This window comes from Chelonia mydas, chromosome 7 (assembly GCF_015237465.2).
Source record: "Chelonia mydas isolate rCheMyd1 chromosome 7, rCheMyd1.pri.v2, whole genome shotgun sequence".
Taxonomy (NCBI): domain Eukaryota; kingdom Metazoa; phylum Chordata; order Testudines; family Cheloniidae; genus Chelonia; species Chelonia mydas.
Window position 1 is genome coordinate 74,730,787 of NC_057853.1, and position 17,846 is coordinate 74,748,632.

Below are 17,846 nucleotides of genomic sequence, written 5' to 3' on the forward strand. Positions count from 1 at the left end.
AGAGACTCACTTGAGAGACTGTTCAATACTGCCAAAGGCATCTCTGCAGATCACTGATACCAGTGTCATTCCCAAGAATGCAGGGAAGCTGATTTTTTTCAAATACAATTTGCAAATGCTAATCTACAAATATTAATATTTGTGTCTATATGCTGCAGAGTGAAGGTCCAGTCCTGCACTCCTTACTCGGGGAAAATCCCATCTGAGTCCCATAGAGAGTTTTGTCTGAGTACAGGCTGCATAATTGGGCCTAAAATGTGCAATCCAACACAAAAACAATTTTCTTTGCATTTTCTGCTGTAATTTTGTAAATCAATTATATAAGGCCAGAACCTCAGCTAATGTTAATTAACACAGATCCACTGAAGTCAGTGGAGATATACCTAATATACGCCATATGGATCTGGACCCTAGACTTTAGTAATTATCCGGATTCTAATTCATGGTGAATGACACTCACTATAAATGGTTATGAAAATTTCTTTGGAGCTGTCGTTCCCACAAGAGCTTTGCACAGAGGGCCTCTGCACAAAACAGGATAGTCAGTCTCCTCAGCAACATTGTCCCCCACACCTATGTGGAAGCACCCTCTGTGGCTCCAGGGATCTGTGGGTGGCATGTGGAGAACAAGAAAGAAGTAGGGAATCCACAGAAATGTTAATTCAGTATGAATCACCTGTCCTCCCTCCAGCCCATGAAACCTCTCTCAATGGAGCGTTCAACGGGGAGTCCTGAGCAGGGCCTAGCCACAGTCTCTCAAAGTGCTGTTCTGTACCACTAAGTGGGGCCACAGCAGGGAGCAGTATGCAGAGCTGGTGCAATTTGCCATGGCTTCTGGCAGATCCCCAAGATCTATGGGAGTTGGGGCCAAACCTCCTACATTTTCTATGTCAGAGAGGGGAGAATTCACCCACTACATAGGAGGAACTGTGTGATGGGAACCTTTCCTCTCCTCCCCACGACTGCACATGTGCTATATTTCTGCTGAAGAGGGTGATTCCCCACTCAGTAAAGTATTTGCTGATCACATAGAGTTGTATTTAGTGTGAAGCTTTTTAAAAGCATAGTGAAACGTGGCGTTTAGACCTGTATCATCAACCGCTAAGGGAGCGATCCTGGTCCTGCTGATGTCCAGGAGAGTTTAGTCCTTCATTTCAATGGGAGCAGATTTTGATGTATTTACAGACAATTCCAAGTTATCTCAGTTGGCCATCCAGACACTAAGGCACCCAAAAATCATTTATCACTTTAGAAAACCTTGGTCTTAAAACTCTGCACAATTTGATCACTTAAAAAAATTCCTATTCATTTTTTTTTCTATAATAGGCACTATTTGGCATTCAGGCACCTAATGAAAGTGCAAGCTGCCCCATTACTAGTTTAACACGTAACACAAGTTAATTCTTCCAATAACTATTATGTCTATCCTCCTCTGAGTGTGCCTGTGACAGCTGGATGATTAATAGTAAACAGAGTGTGATCAATAATATTGAGTCCTACACGCGGGGACCAATATCAAAAGGGATACTGCACAGATCACCAATGTGGACCTATATTATTTACTGCTTTCATTAGCAATCTAGAAGAAGGTTTAAATTCAACCATGATTGTATTTGCTGACAATTTTAAAAATCAGAGGGGGAGCAAATGAGAAGAAAAAGCCCAAACTGCAATGGCTTAGAACAGTAGGCTGCATGCAACGGCATGAGATTCAATGCTGATAAAACAAATACACAGTTGTGCAGTGAGGGAGAAGAATAAATAAAAAGCACAGATATAAGCAGGGGACAGATAACTAGAAAGTAGCCAGCTTGAGAAAAGCCTGGGGTGAGAGATAGCTAACTTGCTAACTGAACACAGGTTTGCAGTATGAATCTGATGAAATAAAAAACATGGCTAACATTGTTCAATATACTTAGGGAGATTACATATGAAACTAGGGAAGAAGATTGCTCTCCGTAATCCTGAGGCAACACATTTGAAACTTTACATGAAGATCACCTCACCACAATTCAAGTTCTGATGCCCCTATTTTTGTCATCGTTATGTTGCCTCTGGCACTCCTCTGCATAGCAAAATGTGAGACAGTACAAAGCTGGGCAACAAGTAGGAGACAATGACTGGAATTTAAACAGAATGAAGAGAGACTACCCGGATCGGCGGGTAGTGATCGATCTATCGGGGATTGATATATCACGTCTATCAATCCCCGAATCAATGCCTGTATTCCACCTCGGCAGGAGGAGTAAGAGGAGTCGACAGGGGAGCTGCCGAGGTCGACTCGCCACCGTGAGGATGGCCAGGTCAGTCAAACTAAGATACTTTGACTTCAGCTACGCGAATAGTGTAGCTGAAGTTGAGTGTCTTAGTTTAAATCCCCCGCAGTGTAGTCCAGGCCTCAGGTCCTGATCCTGTGAGATGCTGACTTCACTGGAAGTTGAGGAGACTCAGAATTGTGCAGGAAAAGGCTCTAAAATAGTAACATTTATATAACCCAGAAAAGTAAAGGTGAGAGCAAGAATGAGAGAGCGTCACCATCTCTGAAAATCTTTTAACTAAGCATATACATGAAGACAGAAATTTACTTTATAGTCTCAGAAGAGAATGAACAATGGTCCAAGTCTAGGGAGGGAAAAGTTTAGGCTTTTGTCAGGGAAAGTTTCTTAAGAGCAACAGAAATTGGGAAGTGGAATAAACTAAGAGAGCTCTAGATATTCCAGAGCAGGGTGGACTTAGAATAGTCCTATAAAATGCCGCCGGGTGGGGCCATTATTTGATTATAGTGTTTTGCCCATCCTATTTTCCAGTATTCTCCTTCACCATTCTGGTCATATAGCAAACTAGCCCTGAACCTAGTAGTCAGCCAAGTTGCTCAGTTATTCCCATTTTATAATTATTAGTAATAAAATATCACTAAAATCAGATTGATTAAAACATTAAGAGCCAGATTCTGATACATTTGCTCAAGTTGGGCAGTACCTTATTTCTGGAGTAGTCTATTGGTTTCAGTGGGACTCACTTGGTTTCAGTGGGGCCATTTGTGGAGTAAAATACTATTCTGAATGAATAAGAGAATCAGAAATTGGCCCTTAATGTTTGGCCTCAATCAGTTTGGTCTAAAATAACTATAGTTTGCAGCATAGAACGTGATCTCATTAAATCTTTAGACCTCATTAGATCAATTCTATGTTTCATCCAATTAAAATAACAAGCAAATAGTCTTCTTGACTTCCTGTTTCTCAGTTGCTGGTGCTGTTACTTAGACTCGCACCCCAGAAGTGGCTGCATTCTGGTGATAGATGAAGTGATTCCAATAATATAGTTTTATAATTCTGCAAAGCACTCTGAGACTTGAGAAAGACCCTGGAGTATTACACTCAATAAGAGAGAAGAGAAAGAAAAACAAGAAACTGCGTAATGACAGATGAATACCCTAAATGGATTCACAAATATAAAATGAGCAGATTTGCAGTCAGGAGAAAAAGATGGGGTGGAGTGTATTCAAAGCACATGTAGTGCAGATCCAACTGTTGAGCAACGGGAGCAAAATGATTAGCTCACTGTCCTTTGAGATGTGCCCCCTGGAGCACAAGTCAGGATATTTGAATTCAGGTTCAAACTTTCCCAGTTCAGAGTTTAAAATCCAGTTCTCTAGTTCAAGCCCATCTTTAATTATACTATTGATTTTAGCCCCCAGGGCCACATACTAGAGGCCATGTGACCTAGTCATGGGGAACTACAAATAATACAAGAGAGTAACTTGTTTTCTGCTCAGTGGTTTAGTAAGTGCAGGAGACAGCAAGAAAACAGCTTATTGTAGACACGTTGGAATTGATGAGCTAGTAGTCACTTATTTTTTGATATATCTGGCTCTGTTCAAATATTTTACAGCTCTGGATAAAGAAGTCTACTTGCAAAAAGACAATCTAAAAAAGAATTCCTTGAGCCAGATTCCACTTTGAGTTACCCCCATAAAGCCCCTTTAAAATCAGTGGGGCTATACAGATGTAATAGGGAGCAGAATTTGGCCCCTTATCTTTAAAGAGGAACTGATCACAAAACTAAAATGTAATAGTAGCTTAGGTACAAGTACTCATGACTTGATCACATTTGTAACATGCAAGCAGAACAACAACTTGGGTTTAGAGGGGAAGTGAAGGTATCTATAAAAATAATATATAACAAATGGAAGAAAGGGGAAATTCATAGGAATTAATATAAATCAGAAGTTTGGAACTGTAGAAATGGATAAGGAAAGCAAAGCGTCACAAGGAGAAATCTATAGCCAGCAGAGTTAAGGATAATTAGGAATCTTTAAAATGTTCTATATATATAGAACAAAATGAGTCCTGAGAATGATATTGGTCCATTACTCAATGGAAATGGTAAAATTATCAATAATAATGCAGAAAAGTCAGACGTGTTCAATAAATACTTCTGTTCTGTATTTGGGAGGAAAAACAGATGATATAGTCTCATCATATGGTGATAACACTTTTTCCATTCCACTAGTATTTCTGGAAGATGTTAAATAGAAGCTACTAACGTTGGACATTTTTAAATAAGCACTTCCAGATACCAAGAGTTTTAAAAGAGCTGGCTAAGAAACTTGCTGAACCATTAATGTTGCTTTTCAATAAGTCTTGGAGCACTGGAGAAGTTCCAGAGGATTGGAAGAAAGCTCATGTGCCAAGTTTTAAAAAGGGTAAACAGGATGACCCTGGTAATTATCATCCTGACAACCTGACATCGATCCTAGGCAAGATAATGAAATGGCTGATCCAGGACTTGATAAATAAAGAATTTAAGGAGTGTAATGTAATTGATGTGAACCAACATGGCTTTAAGGAGAATAGATCCTGTCAAATTACCTTGATATCTTTTTTTGATGAGATTACAAGTTTGGCTGATAAAGGTAATAGTGTTGATGTAATATACTTAGAGATCTCTAAGGCATTTGACTTGATACCACACTACATTTTGATTAAAAAGCTAGAATAATATAAAATTAACATCACACACATTAAAAGGGGTAAAATCTGGCTAACTGGTAGGTCTCAAAAAGTAACTATAAACAGGGAATAGTCATCGAACAGGTGTGTTTCTAGAGGAGTCCCACAGGGATCAGTTCTTGGCTCTACATTATTTAACATTTTTATCAATGACCTGGAAGAAAACAAAATCGTCACTGATAAAATTTTCAGATGACACAAAAATTGGGGGAAGGGGGGTAAATAATGAAGAGGACAGGTCACTGATTCAGAGCGATATGGATGGCTTGGTAAACCTGGTGCAAACAAACAATATACCTTTTTAATACAGCTAAATTTAAATGTATACAGTTAGGAACAAGAATGTAGGCCTTTTTTACAGAATGGGGTTCTCTATCCTGAGAAGCAATGACCCTGAAAAAGATTTGGGGGTCATGGTGGATAATCAGCTGAATGTGAACTCCCAGTGGGACACTGGCCAAAAGAGCTAATACAATCTTGGGATGCATAAACAAGGAAATCTCAAGTAGGAGTAGAGAGGTTATTTTACCTCTGTATCGGCACTGTTGCGATTGCAGCGGGAATACTGTGTCCAGTTCTGGTGCCCACTATTCAAGAAGAATGTTGATAAATTGGAGAGAGTTCGGAGAAGAGCGGAGAGAATGATTAAAGGATTAGAAAACCTACCTTATAGTGATAGACTCAAAGAGCTCAATCTATTTATCGTAACAAAGAGAAGTTTAAAGAGGTGACTTAATTACAGCCTAGATGGGGAACAAATATTTAATAATGGGCTCTTCAATCTAGCAGACAAAAGGCATAACATGGCTGGAAGCTGAAGCTAGACAAATTCAGACAGGAAATAAGGCGTACATTTTTCACAGTGAGGGTAATTAACACTGAAACAATTTCCCAAGGATTGTGGTGAAATCTCGATCACTGACCATTTTAAAATCAATATTGGATGTTCTTCTAAACAGTATGCTCTAGGAATTATTTTGGGGAAGTTCCATGGCCTGCATTATACCAGAGGTCACATAGATTCTGGCCTTGGAATCTATGAAAATTAGAAATAGTGGCCTTTGGTGTGTATACTTTACCTGATGGTAAATGTGGTATTATGATATAGCTGTATGTATCTTGTATGTGCCACCAACAGACAAGTGGTGGCATCACTATCTACTTTGCTGTATATACTTTATCACTGGCTGGTAAGTGTGGCATTTCTTCTAGGTTTTAACAACAGAGTAAGATTCATCAAGTGTCCAAATTGGAGTGCATTTTAAAATGGAGAAGACATTTTTTTTAAAAGTTGCACAAAATGGCCCTTTTCTCTAACTCATAGGGGTCCCACAGGATGCAGAGCCCATAGCCTATAAATACTAACTGCACACCACAGTATCTCGCCAAAACCCATGGTTTTCAATGACACTGCTTTGCGTGTGCCTCAGGGTGTGACACAGAATAGACATTTGAACCTCTTCAGGCTTGTCTTCAGCGCACAGCAAAGCACATTAGAGGAGTGTGATTTGTAGCGCGCTCTAACGTGCTTCACACTAACTGCCCCGAGTAGACCCTGCTAGCATGAACTAACAGGTGCTTAGTTCATACCAACAGGGTCAACATGGGACAGCTAGAGCGCAGCATGTTAGAGCTCTATAAATCACACCCCTGAAGTGGGCTTTACCTCACCTTCTAAACAAGCCCTTAGTGATTCTTTGTCATCACACAGTCTGTGTGGACTGGAGATATGGCTGCCTGTGCTCTATCACCAGCTTTGATAGATTGGAGAACATGCTTTTCATGTACCTGTAATCTGAAACAGTGAAGCTATTACAATTCCTTTCTAATACAGATATTGACATTCACCTCCAAACACGGTGCACTCAGGGCTACCTGCAAACCCTGCTGAAAAGAATGGACACTTCAGGCTAGATTCACAAAGAACTTAGTTGCCTAACTGCCACTTCAGGCAAGTAAAGGCTCAACACACTCTGCCATCTGTCCAGTTTTATGGGCTCAGGATCATCCTGGATGTCCCAATTTTTTGTACTTCAGAGGTAGCAATGCTAGAGAAGAGGAGAAGCGCAGTAGTGCATAACTAGCACAGTAGTGGGAGTGGGAGACCCAGGATCCAATCCCCCTGCTCCAACTGCTTCAACAGGAGAGCCTAAGGGTGCCTTATTTCAGAATATCCCATAGTGCAGTGGTTAGGGTACTCATCAGAGAGGTGGCAGATCCCAGTTCATATCCCTTCTCCCCTCAGGTGGATTGGGGACTTGAACGCTAAGCACGGGGCTAAGAGTTATGAGGGAGATGGTACCACCCGCCCATCGTCCTCCTCCATCCAACTTCTTGCAAAAACAGCATAGGTGCCTAACACCAAGAGAGGGTTTGCAGCTGGGAATCCCAAGCCGAGGGAGGCATCTCCCTGCAGCCTCAATTTAGGTGCCTATCTCTGTGAGAGGGGTGGGGTTTATGTCACACACTTGGCATCTCCCATTCTCTAGTTCAGGTGGGGAGCAGCCTCGCCTGCTGGTTTATGTGAATCCCTTTTGAGGTGCCTCTCTCTCTCCGTTCATTGCGTAGGAAGCTTAGGCACCTAACTCAGGCTTCGTGAATCCCAGTCAGTGATATTCTAGGCATCTAAAAGTTAGGCGTGGCGATGGTGAGCATCACCACGCTACGTTCCTTTGTAAATCTAGTCCTTCTTTGTCTTTGCAACTCTTCCTAGAATCGTCACTCCAGAAAAAGTGCACTAGGGTCAGTGATTTTGTGAGTGCAAAAATATGCTGTCGGGGTTGTGCTACTGTGGTGCAAGACCTGTAGGATACCAATGCAACATGGCAGTTCAGAATACACCGAGTAGGGTACTGACAGCTAAAAACAATATTTGGTGTCTTCCCCAGATGCGATTATTCTGCAAGGAACACACATACCTTTATAGTCTCAGGGAGGTTAAGCTGTTGTCTTTTCTCCTTTAATCGCTTCATTACGATATCCATGGTTTCTTCGACGGATGGACTTGGTTCAGTACTTGCTGCTTCTTGCTTCCTGGTCTCCTTATATATTCCAGTGCTCTCCTGCTGCACAATTCTTTTGGGTGCTTTAGGGGTACAATTTTGCTCTTCTGACATTTTGAGTTTAAGCTCTGTTCAAAAAAGCAAGTTACTTGGCAAATGAGTTTTTAAATAAATATTTGTCAAAAGGTTTCTTCTGACACTATAGGAAAAACACCCCAGCTCCTGTGTTAGTTAACATACCACAGTCATTTGGGAAATTAATAATCCTTAATTTGAGTTTTTAATTGCCCTGCCCCTCATCTGAGAGCATTCACTCAAACAGGCGGGAATCAGGTGCAGCATAAACAGCAGAAGTTGCCAGGTGGCATAGAGCTGCCACTACCCCATATCACCACCCATCCAAGCCCCTTACATAGTGGGTGTGACCATGGACAAGGAAGTAAGCCAGGCAACCACTATGCCTGGCTGATCTCCACTGCCAGAATGATGTCCAGCATCAGACAAGGCATCCATTATATTATTGTAACATCATGTTACAATGGGGACCAGCTTGGACCCTGGCCAGCCTTGGATTGAGTCTAAACGTGACTTAAAGACACCCATAGTTCCTAGGATGTGGGAAGAAGTGAAGAGCTGTGGACAGGGCACTGGCCTGAGCCTTTGGAGCTTGGACTCTATTCCTGAATCTGCCACTGGTCTACTGGTTGACCTTGGGCAAGCCACTTCACCTCTTTCTGCCTTACTTTTCCTGATTCTAAAATAGCACCAATGATTCTTACTTTCTTTGTAAAAGAACCCAATACTTCAAAAACTCACACAAGCATTTAAATTTACTACTGTGAGTACTCCCACTGAAATCAATGGCACTTCTCATGGTAGTAAAGTTAAGCATGTGTTCAAGTGTTTGCCGGATCAGGTTCTTTAAGGTGTATGAAAATTTACGTAGGAGAATTGGGTTTTATCATTTTGAAAAATAATTAATTTACAGGATTGATTTACAATTTACAGGAGGTTACGCGTGTAGTTTGGCCATTTTACAGCTATTTTGCTTTTCTTTAGTTAAAAAAAGGTTTATTTTAAAAATGTCTTGTGACAATGCAGACTAATCACTTGATATTTAAGAGAGGGATTTTCAAACGAGTTCAGAGAGTTTGGTGCCCACCTCTCACTGGCTTTCAATGGGAGTTGAGTTTCTAGACCCTTTAAGCACTTATCAAAATCCCACCCTACAGTACTGAAGTGTAATACTATGATTCACTTAATGGTGAAAATGCATCTAACACAAAAATGATTCTTTTATTACTTAAAAATAGCTTGTGTTTTATTTTTTTATTTTTTTTAAAAATCAATAGTGGCTACATTTTCCCCTTGGTTACGCATATGTTGCTCCCCAGGGAGCATGGTCAATGGAGCCACGTACAGGCTGCCAAGGGAAAAATCTGACCTTTGGTATTAAATCTCATTTCAGGCAAGAGGCTATTTTTATGCCCAAATAATATGTGCTTTAAAATGGAGTTCTGTAATGTAAATTCAACAAACCCCCTTTACCAGTGAAATGTATCAGTATAACAAACCCATTAACTTGGCAATTATGTACAGTATGCTAATGCTAATGATGCTGAAACAACAATCAGACAAACATTGAGGCTAATATTTAAAATTGTATCTCTGTTTGCAAGAATGTTGATAGTTACGAATAAGCTCTCTCTTTTTCAGCTCTATTGAATAGGGTTGAACTGACTCTCCCCAAGCATGGCTGGGAGAGATTGGTGCTGCATATGCCATTTCATCTTTCTTTTTGTCATTAGGGAGCCTTAGTGAAATAGAAGTAGGGGACAAAGAGCAGAAAACAAATACTAAAATGCTCCTACTGCATTAGCACTGCTTTACAAAGTTTCCAGTATTATGAAATTCCCCACTGTGCAATAAAATGGAACTATACGCTATTATGTACCTTTGAGCTGTTTACGACCTTTAGCCAAGTCATTCATCCATTTCAGGACTTCAGGATTGGAAGTTTTGTCACCATGTGAAGGCTGCACATAAGAGAACAGAAAAGAACTGATGATGGGACTGTTCCTTTTCCTGTATTCTCTATGGACTGATCCTGCAAAGAGAGTCAATGCACAGTGCATAAGGTTCAGCATGTGCGTGAGTCTTTGCAGATTCAGGCCTATGTTTGTAAAAATCAAACTTCTGCTTCATGGAGCAGGAATTCTGATGATACTCCCAATATACTTATCCAATAAAGAAATAGCTTCTTTAAAATACAAAATATTTCAGAACAGATTCCATGTTAATGAGAATCATAGTGAAGGATGAGATATATTTCTTTCCCTTATACAAAAAAGAATAGGCATCTACCTAATCCTTCTACACCCCCTCCCCCAATAGGGTGGTCATTGTCAACATTTCTATTCAAGGATCCCCTCCCAGGACCTCATTGTTATTTATCAGGATCTATTCAGGACCCTCTCCCATTTAACAGTATGAGAAGGGCAGGGTGGTCACAACAGCCTGATACCAGTTTGTGACCGGATATCTTAGGTCAAAAAAGTATTCCCTAGCGGAACCCGGAAGATCTCCCCCATTCACAGCCACACTCTTCCAAACTGAAGGAGATTGCATGGGATTCACTTTGGTGTCTATCCAGGTGTGAGGAACTGTGACAAGGTGCCTTATAGTGACAGCCTATATATGAGCCACATCAGGTTACCGTGGTCCATGTAGATGGTGATTCTTCCACACATCATATGGCCAGAAATACTTATGACCCCAAATCACTGCTAAGCGTTATATTACATACACTGTCCATTTGACATGTTTGGCTCAATTATGCTATTAATCTGTCATGTTTATTATCTTCTTGGATTGGGGCTCGATAATGCAAAGTGCTGAGCATTTTGCCCCTGGTCTTACACACATGCTAAACTGTATGTGAGAGTAGTCTCATTGACTTCAGTGAGATTACTTACATGCTTAAAGTTTAGCATGTGCAGGATTTGCAGGATGGCAGTCCAAATGCTCAACACTTTTCCGGATGGAGCCCTTACTGCAGTCCTTAAGACCAGGGTGCCTAAAATCTTTGAAAAGTAATATTTTATGCATTTGAGCTCAAATTTTTCACCCAATTTAATTGAAAAACCTGTAAAATGTGATTTAAATCTGTGCAAACACTGCTACCAAGATAATCTTCCTCTCCTACTCCAGCCATGTCTTCTTCTCCTTGAGTCTCTACTGGCTTCCTTTCCACTTCCCTCCTGTATGTAGTTCAAGCTTTTCTCCACTGTCAAAGCAAAAGACTGCTCCTGACTACAGCCTTTCACTGCCTTCATCTCCTCCCTCTTTTGATTCCTGTCAGCATTTACTGTACAGTGGTAGTTGCACAGAATCAAAACAGAAACTTTTTAAAAAGACTGAGCACCCACAGTAATTTAAACATATTGTGTAAGAGAGAACGGCTTTGGGAGGGGGTTAAGCAGGGGGGAGGAGGGGGGGATGCTGTGAGCCTTCCTGCCTGCCTAGATCATCTGCCACACGCCTGTTTTTAAAAAAGTCATATAGTGACTTAACTGCTTCCCTTGCTGTATCTGGCAGTGAGACTAGTGATTCATCCACTCTCCTTCCACCTGACCGAGTCTTAAGGTCACACACTCACTGCTTCCCTCTCTGTATCTGGTACTATTAATTCACTCACTGTATCCAGTGGGACTGCTTACATATCCCAGGTCTTTGTGAGGTCACTAAGATGGACACCCCTCTGTATCCTGAAGGACTGCTTGCTTACTCAAGCCTCTATGAGGTCAGTGATGTCATCACCACCATACCCTTCAGGATTGATCCTGATGATTTATATAACAGAAATATTATCTATGTGATTGCCCTGTGCTTTCTTCATCAACTCTCCTGAAGGTCAGAAGAGGATTATTAATTTAGCTGTGGTAATATTAAGAGTACTACACTTGACACTCTCTTCTGCTTCCCAGATCAATGGTTTCCCCCAACTCTATTCAAGTATCTATACAAAAAGGGATGGATGAAAATCTTTTCATTTTTATTACTTCCAGGGTTGCCCCGGTTTATTTGGGTTTACCAACTAGTAAGCACAAGTGTTATTCAAATCCCAATGTTGGCCATCTAGCTATACACACACACACTTGGCAGAAGGATCTTAAAATATCTTTTAAAATGACTGCAGCAATACAGGGCCTAAAAAATCATAATTCTGTGAATAGATATAGACCACAATGAAAGTTGTTCATGCCCACTACCTTTCATTGACTATCACTTATACCAGCCCCATGACATACAAAATGGGGAAGTAAACCCCACTCAGCTCCCTGACTTCCCCTTTTTAGACAAAATTCCAGGGAAATCTCCAGTTTGAGGGAGTGGAGTCTGTTGATCCTGTGCCTCTCTCTGTAAACTACACAGAGGTGTAGCCCTGAAAAAGGTTGCTGAATAATGACCAGTGATGAAGATGATGAATCCCAAGGTCTGGAAGTGGGGTCAAGGCTGTGGCATAATATTCTGATTATTTAATTTATTTTACAACATCTATCTCTACCTAGCTATAAGAAGCTCAATATGGAAAGGGATAAATATTTTTTATGTTCCATGGCTGCCACCAAAATCCATAGATGCAGCAAAGTTCTTCTGCTTTAAAGAGTGCTGTCTTCCACCATTTGAGCTGAAGGAGAATCTCTATAAGATGTCAGTAATATTAGGGCTTATATTCTCTTTACTGACCAATCATTAGAGAGCAATATAATGTCAAACAGAGAAGGAGGTCTGATTCCAACAAAGTAAGGTTGGAAGGTGCTTATTATTTTTACATACTATCGCAGTAGCTGTAATATACCATAGTAGTAGCAAAGGAGCATCATGGCCTCCAAGGAAACTGCTTTCCCTTTCAGACACCAGCGGAATTCTCTGATAGATGATGGGATACTACCGAGACACAAATGGGGAGGATGCCACAACTTGTGTATGGGGAAACTGCACAAGAGGGTGAAACCTCACAGACCTCCACTCACACTACACAATATCCTATACCCTAGAGATGAATGGCTCCTTAGCTTTTGCTTTAGCCAGAGTCAATACTTGGGGCTCTCTCTACCATATATTGTACATCTCAGGACAGGGATACCACTTAGCCACACACCAGAGCCTTCATTTTTTATTTGACAAATGACTTCTAAAGAATGTTATTGTTTTGTTGATTTTTTCAAAAGATAACTCAGTCTGCATGAATGAGAAAAACTACATAGCAGAACAAAGTTGCCAAGCAAATAATTTTATCTACAATGCAAGTAAGAAGCTATTTATAAGTATCAGAACTTTCCTTTGTCTTACAGATTTTCAGGATATTTTAAAATAGTTAAATGTTACCATCACCCATCCTGAATGATGGATACTCCCCAATGAAGGTAACTCAAAACAGAGCTTCACAATTTTAGCCTGTAATCACTCAGATATCGTTTTTTTCCCTATTATTTTGCAAGAAGCAATCCTTCCTACACCTTTAAGGACGATATCTGTAATACATGGAGCATTCACCCTGTAGCATTCACCCCATCTTATTTTCTCCAATTATTTTCTTACCCGATATTTTTTTTCTTCTTCAAACTTTTCTTCAAACTTCCTGATTTTTCTCTTCAGACTTTGAAGATGTTTGGTAAGTTGCATTACTGTCTGCGGTTCTTTGCAGTCCTCACAATTACACCTGGAAGAACTTCTTGGCCTGCAAAAGTAGAAGTAATAAAATCTCTGTTAATGCAAATAACACTTCTGAACTCCTCCCATGAAATCAGAACTATAGCCACACAGAACAATCTCTAGTCTAAATCACATGTAAATTGTGTTAGAACTCCAGATGTTTCTCCTATAGGTAGGCACAAGGAGAAATGGTTAGGCTTTATGAAGTAAATATGTGAAATATCTGTTTTTCTTTGAAGGTGGCATAGTGTTTAGTGGGCCGCACCCACCTTTCCCACCTTACTTTGATCATTAAGTGTGGGATTCTGAAAAGGTCTCAGCATTGGCCTAACTTTTGAAAATCATTTTGAAAATCCCACCCAAACAGGCCAGATTTTGATACCTTTGTTCACACTTAATAATAGCACCTACTCCATGAGTAGTGCCACTGACTTCAATTAAATTCTTTGTGGAGTAAGGTGTGATGCGATGTGAATAAGGGGAACAGAAAATGGCACTTCTTTTATATGAAGTGCATTTAGGGCCAATTTCAGGAAGATACTAATTCCCGAATCAGACCCTAGGGCAGCCTATCATGATTTCTGTAGATTAGAATTAATTACTGGCACCAACTGGTGAAAATGTAGTACTGAAAATCAAAGCTGGTCACAACTCCAATCCACAGGAAAAATTAACATTTCAAAATTTATTTTTGTTCCAAATCAGAATGAACATTTTTTTAAAAAATTTCCCATAGAACAAAAATTCAGAAAAAAAGCTGAGTAAATTGAAATATTTCATTTCAATAAAATTAAAATGTTACATTCCAATTTTGACTTTTTTCTTATTTTATATTGCATTATAATTTATAATATAATGAAAGAAATTCAAAACAAAATTAATTTTCAAAATACAAAAATCCTTATAATTATTCTTTTAAATTTTAAACAGAATTTTGTCAAAATCAACATGTTCTCACAAAACGTTTAGATTTTGGGAAAATGGCATTTTCTGGCAGGAAAATGTTCTGTCAGAAAGTTTTCAATCAGCTCCACTGAAAATGATTCAGACTAATTTCCATGCACCAAAAAAATGGGTTTGATGAACAAAAATGTTATTTTTTTAAAGTTTGTTTTATTTCAAGTTAAAATATTTGTACATTTTAATTTTGGACTTTAAAAAGTAGACATGTTCGTTTAAGAGTTAGTCACCATAAGTTGCCAAGAACTTGGAAAAAGCACTAACTATTTCATTATTATAGTGCCTTCTATTCTACAGGAATTTAGCATTGCAATGGAGAGTTTATCCTTACTGACAATAGGCTTAAACATTTTGTAGGATATTTCATGTGAGACTTTTTAGATTTGTGAATAAATAGGCTTGATTATTTCTATTTGCCTAAACTTTATTTTTAAGATTTAAAGAAAACAGAGTTCCAGAATGAAATTAATTCTAAGAATTTCCAAAAAGGACTTACAAGGACTATTCAGATGTTTTGTGACATTGCCTTCCATTTCCAATGAATGACTCATGCAGTAATTCCATTGCAGTTGAACTTTTCTGAATTAGACCTTTAATAACCTTTTTTACTCTGTATTCACTTTTCAGACTGATTATGAACTAACCTTTAAAAATGTCATTACTAAACTATAATTAACTGAGATTGCAGCTAATGTTGTACTTCGTTCTTATTGGAAAATGTTAGGTCATATTTATGGTATTTCAAATTAATCATGCCAAATTATATTATATTATGAAACATCCCTGTTTAGAGCAAATGACATGACCATATCTGAGAAATATGAAGAGTCAAATGTTCTAGACTGTACAAACATAATAAAAAATAAAGTTAAAAATTTTCTTACATCATGAAAGGTTGAGCACTTGGTGGGGAAGGGGCCGATTCTGTGTCTAAATTAAATCTCTGGCTTTGACTAAAGATTGAGCAGCGTGGTGACAGAAGGGGATTATCTCCATCAGTAATATGATATAGTAGTCTACTGGTCCCTAAGGAGCGATGATCTTCTGGGCCGTTGTCTGCATCACTCTGCCAGTCTCTATGGGCTGGTACAGGCTCTATAACGACAAGATCAAATCAATATGGGACTGAAGGTCTCTCACAAAACACCCTAATTCGTTAGCTATAGAGGTAAATAAGAATCTATGTGAACAAATGTGTTCATAGAAGCAAAGTGTGCTGCTTGAAAACTTTGCAGTTGATACAATGAATAATATATGGTATAGCAATGCAGCACATACTGGTAGAACATGGTACCAAATCAGAGCATAACAAAGGATACATAGGTTACAACAACTGGTGTAACACCGTACTCTGAGGTCCACAATGGAATATAGACAGGTGTCTGTGTGGGTAAAAATAAACCATAAGGTTTTGTTAAAAGAAAGATAGTAAGTTTCTCAGAATAAAAGCATTGTCTCTGTTTTTATAGATCAGTTTTCGCTGAAATGCACTCTTTGCAGAAGAATATGAAGACAGATGTAAAACAAGACTTATTCCCTAATTTAGGGCTCAGTCCTTTGCTCAGGAGGAGAATAGGACACATCTGCAGAAGTAACACATTTTAGGACCCTATCATGCAGCATATTGAGTGCTTCTAGCCTGGTGACCCATATCCTGTAGAATTCTGCTCTTAATTCTCAGGGTAAAATGCCACTCAGCAGAAAATTACTAACCCATCATGTATTACTAACCCGTTCAGATCAATGCATATGAACAGAAGATTGAAACCGATTGGGTAAACAGTAAAATGTAAGTGCTGCACTCTGTCTGTTGCCTTGGAGTGTTAGGTATATGACATTATGCTAGCAATGTCCCCATGCATTAATGGGCGCATAGGCTCCTAAGGAGTGGATTGTGCCTAGTGTATAAGAGAGGAAATGCAAAAGGAGCATTTTCAACAGTGAGCTTAATTAACCATTGGAACAACTTGCACCAAGGACGTAGTGGATCCTCCATCACTTGAAGTCTTTAAATCAAGACTGGATGTGTTTCTAAAAGATATTCTGTAGCTCAAACACAAGATCCAGCTTGATGTAGGGAACACTAGGTGAAATTCTGCAGCCTCTGTTAAGCAGGAGGTCAGACTAGATGATCGTAATGGTCCCTTCTGGTCTTAAATCTATCTGTCTATGAACCTCACCTCCCTCCTTTTGCTCATTGCCAACAAGACTTGCATAGTACTGTACTATCCATATCCTGCCCTGACTCTCCATTGAAAGGGTGAGAATCCCGGTTCCCTCTTCCTCAACCTTACACAAAATAGGCCAGAATTTCATCCTTAAGTAGTTTTTTTTTTTCCTGTGGGGAGTGCTTTTATGAGGATTCTGCTTCATGATGGAGAAATCCTGTACCAATCTACAAAGCCCTGTTGAAAATATATGTACAAACAAGTTACAAAAGCCAGAATAGAATTCTCAATGCCAAAAGAGAGTTTTCTCTCAGCTACATGGGTAGAGATTTTCATCTATATTAACAGTTAATGTATTATAGTGTAACTAGGCAAAGTTGATTTTATTATTTTCCCTCTAAAATTGTATCTATATGTAAAAATGGAGTCTGCATCAATTATATTTATATTTAATGTAGGTTCATACCATGAATTAGTTGCGTATCATACATACATTACAAGGGATTCCTTATAGCATATATTTCTCAAATATTTCAGCAGGAGAAATTGAACATTAATTTGCTCCCAGATCTGCAAGGAGATGCCAGTTAAGCAGCAGATCTGAAAATGTTCCTTCACCTTTGCTTTTAATTAAAAATGAAATTTTAATCAATGATGTTACAAAAATTCAGAAGACATACCTCTACCTCCTATTAATTTAGAGCACTACGTTGTGGATTTCCCCGTGGTGAGGGGGTAGGACTTGCAGAGATAAAAAGGCCATTTCCCTTAAGATTTTGATGGAACTGTTATACTGTATTTTAATTAATATCTGCACAATAGATAATGAAGCTCACTGAGTTTGTTTAGCAGTGGGAAAATAGTGGCTCCAAGCAGCCTCCCTCCTTGAAAGCAGAAAATTGGGCACCCTCAAAATGAATATTATTTTATCAGACATTGTCCAATTGTTTCTATGTTACAGGCAACACAAAACCAAATGTTCCTAA

The 17,846-nt window shown here is 39.3% G+C and overlaps 1 protein-coding gene across 5 annotated transcripts in view; it reads right to left on the bottom strand.

The window, feature by feature from the left end:
- The window catches only part of FAM13C (family with sequence similarity 13 member C), a 220,291-nt gene that overhangs the window by 19,685 nt on the left and 182,760 nt on the right, over positions 1-17,846 (bottom strand). For all 5 annotated transcript variants that reach the window (XM_043550246.1, XM_043550247.1, XM_037904807.2 and 2 more), the window contains 4 exons: positions 15,577-15,787; positions 13,619-13,757; positions 9,969-10,050; positions 7,931-8,142 (listed from right to left, as the gene is read on the bottom strand). In XM_043550246.1, coding sequence (XP_043406181.1) covers positions 7,931-8,142; positions 9,969-10,050; positions 13,619-13,757; positions 15,577-15,787 — 644 coding nt within the window. The remainder of the gene's footprint in view (positions 1-7,930; positions 8,143-9,968; positions 10,051-13,618; positions 13,758-15,576; positions 15,788-17,846) is intronic.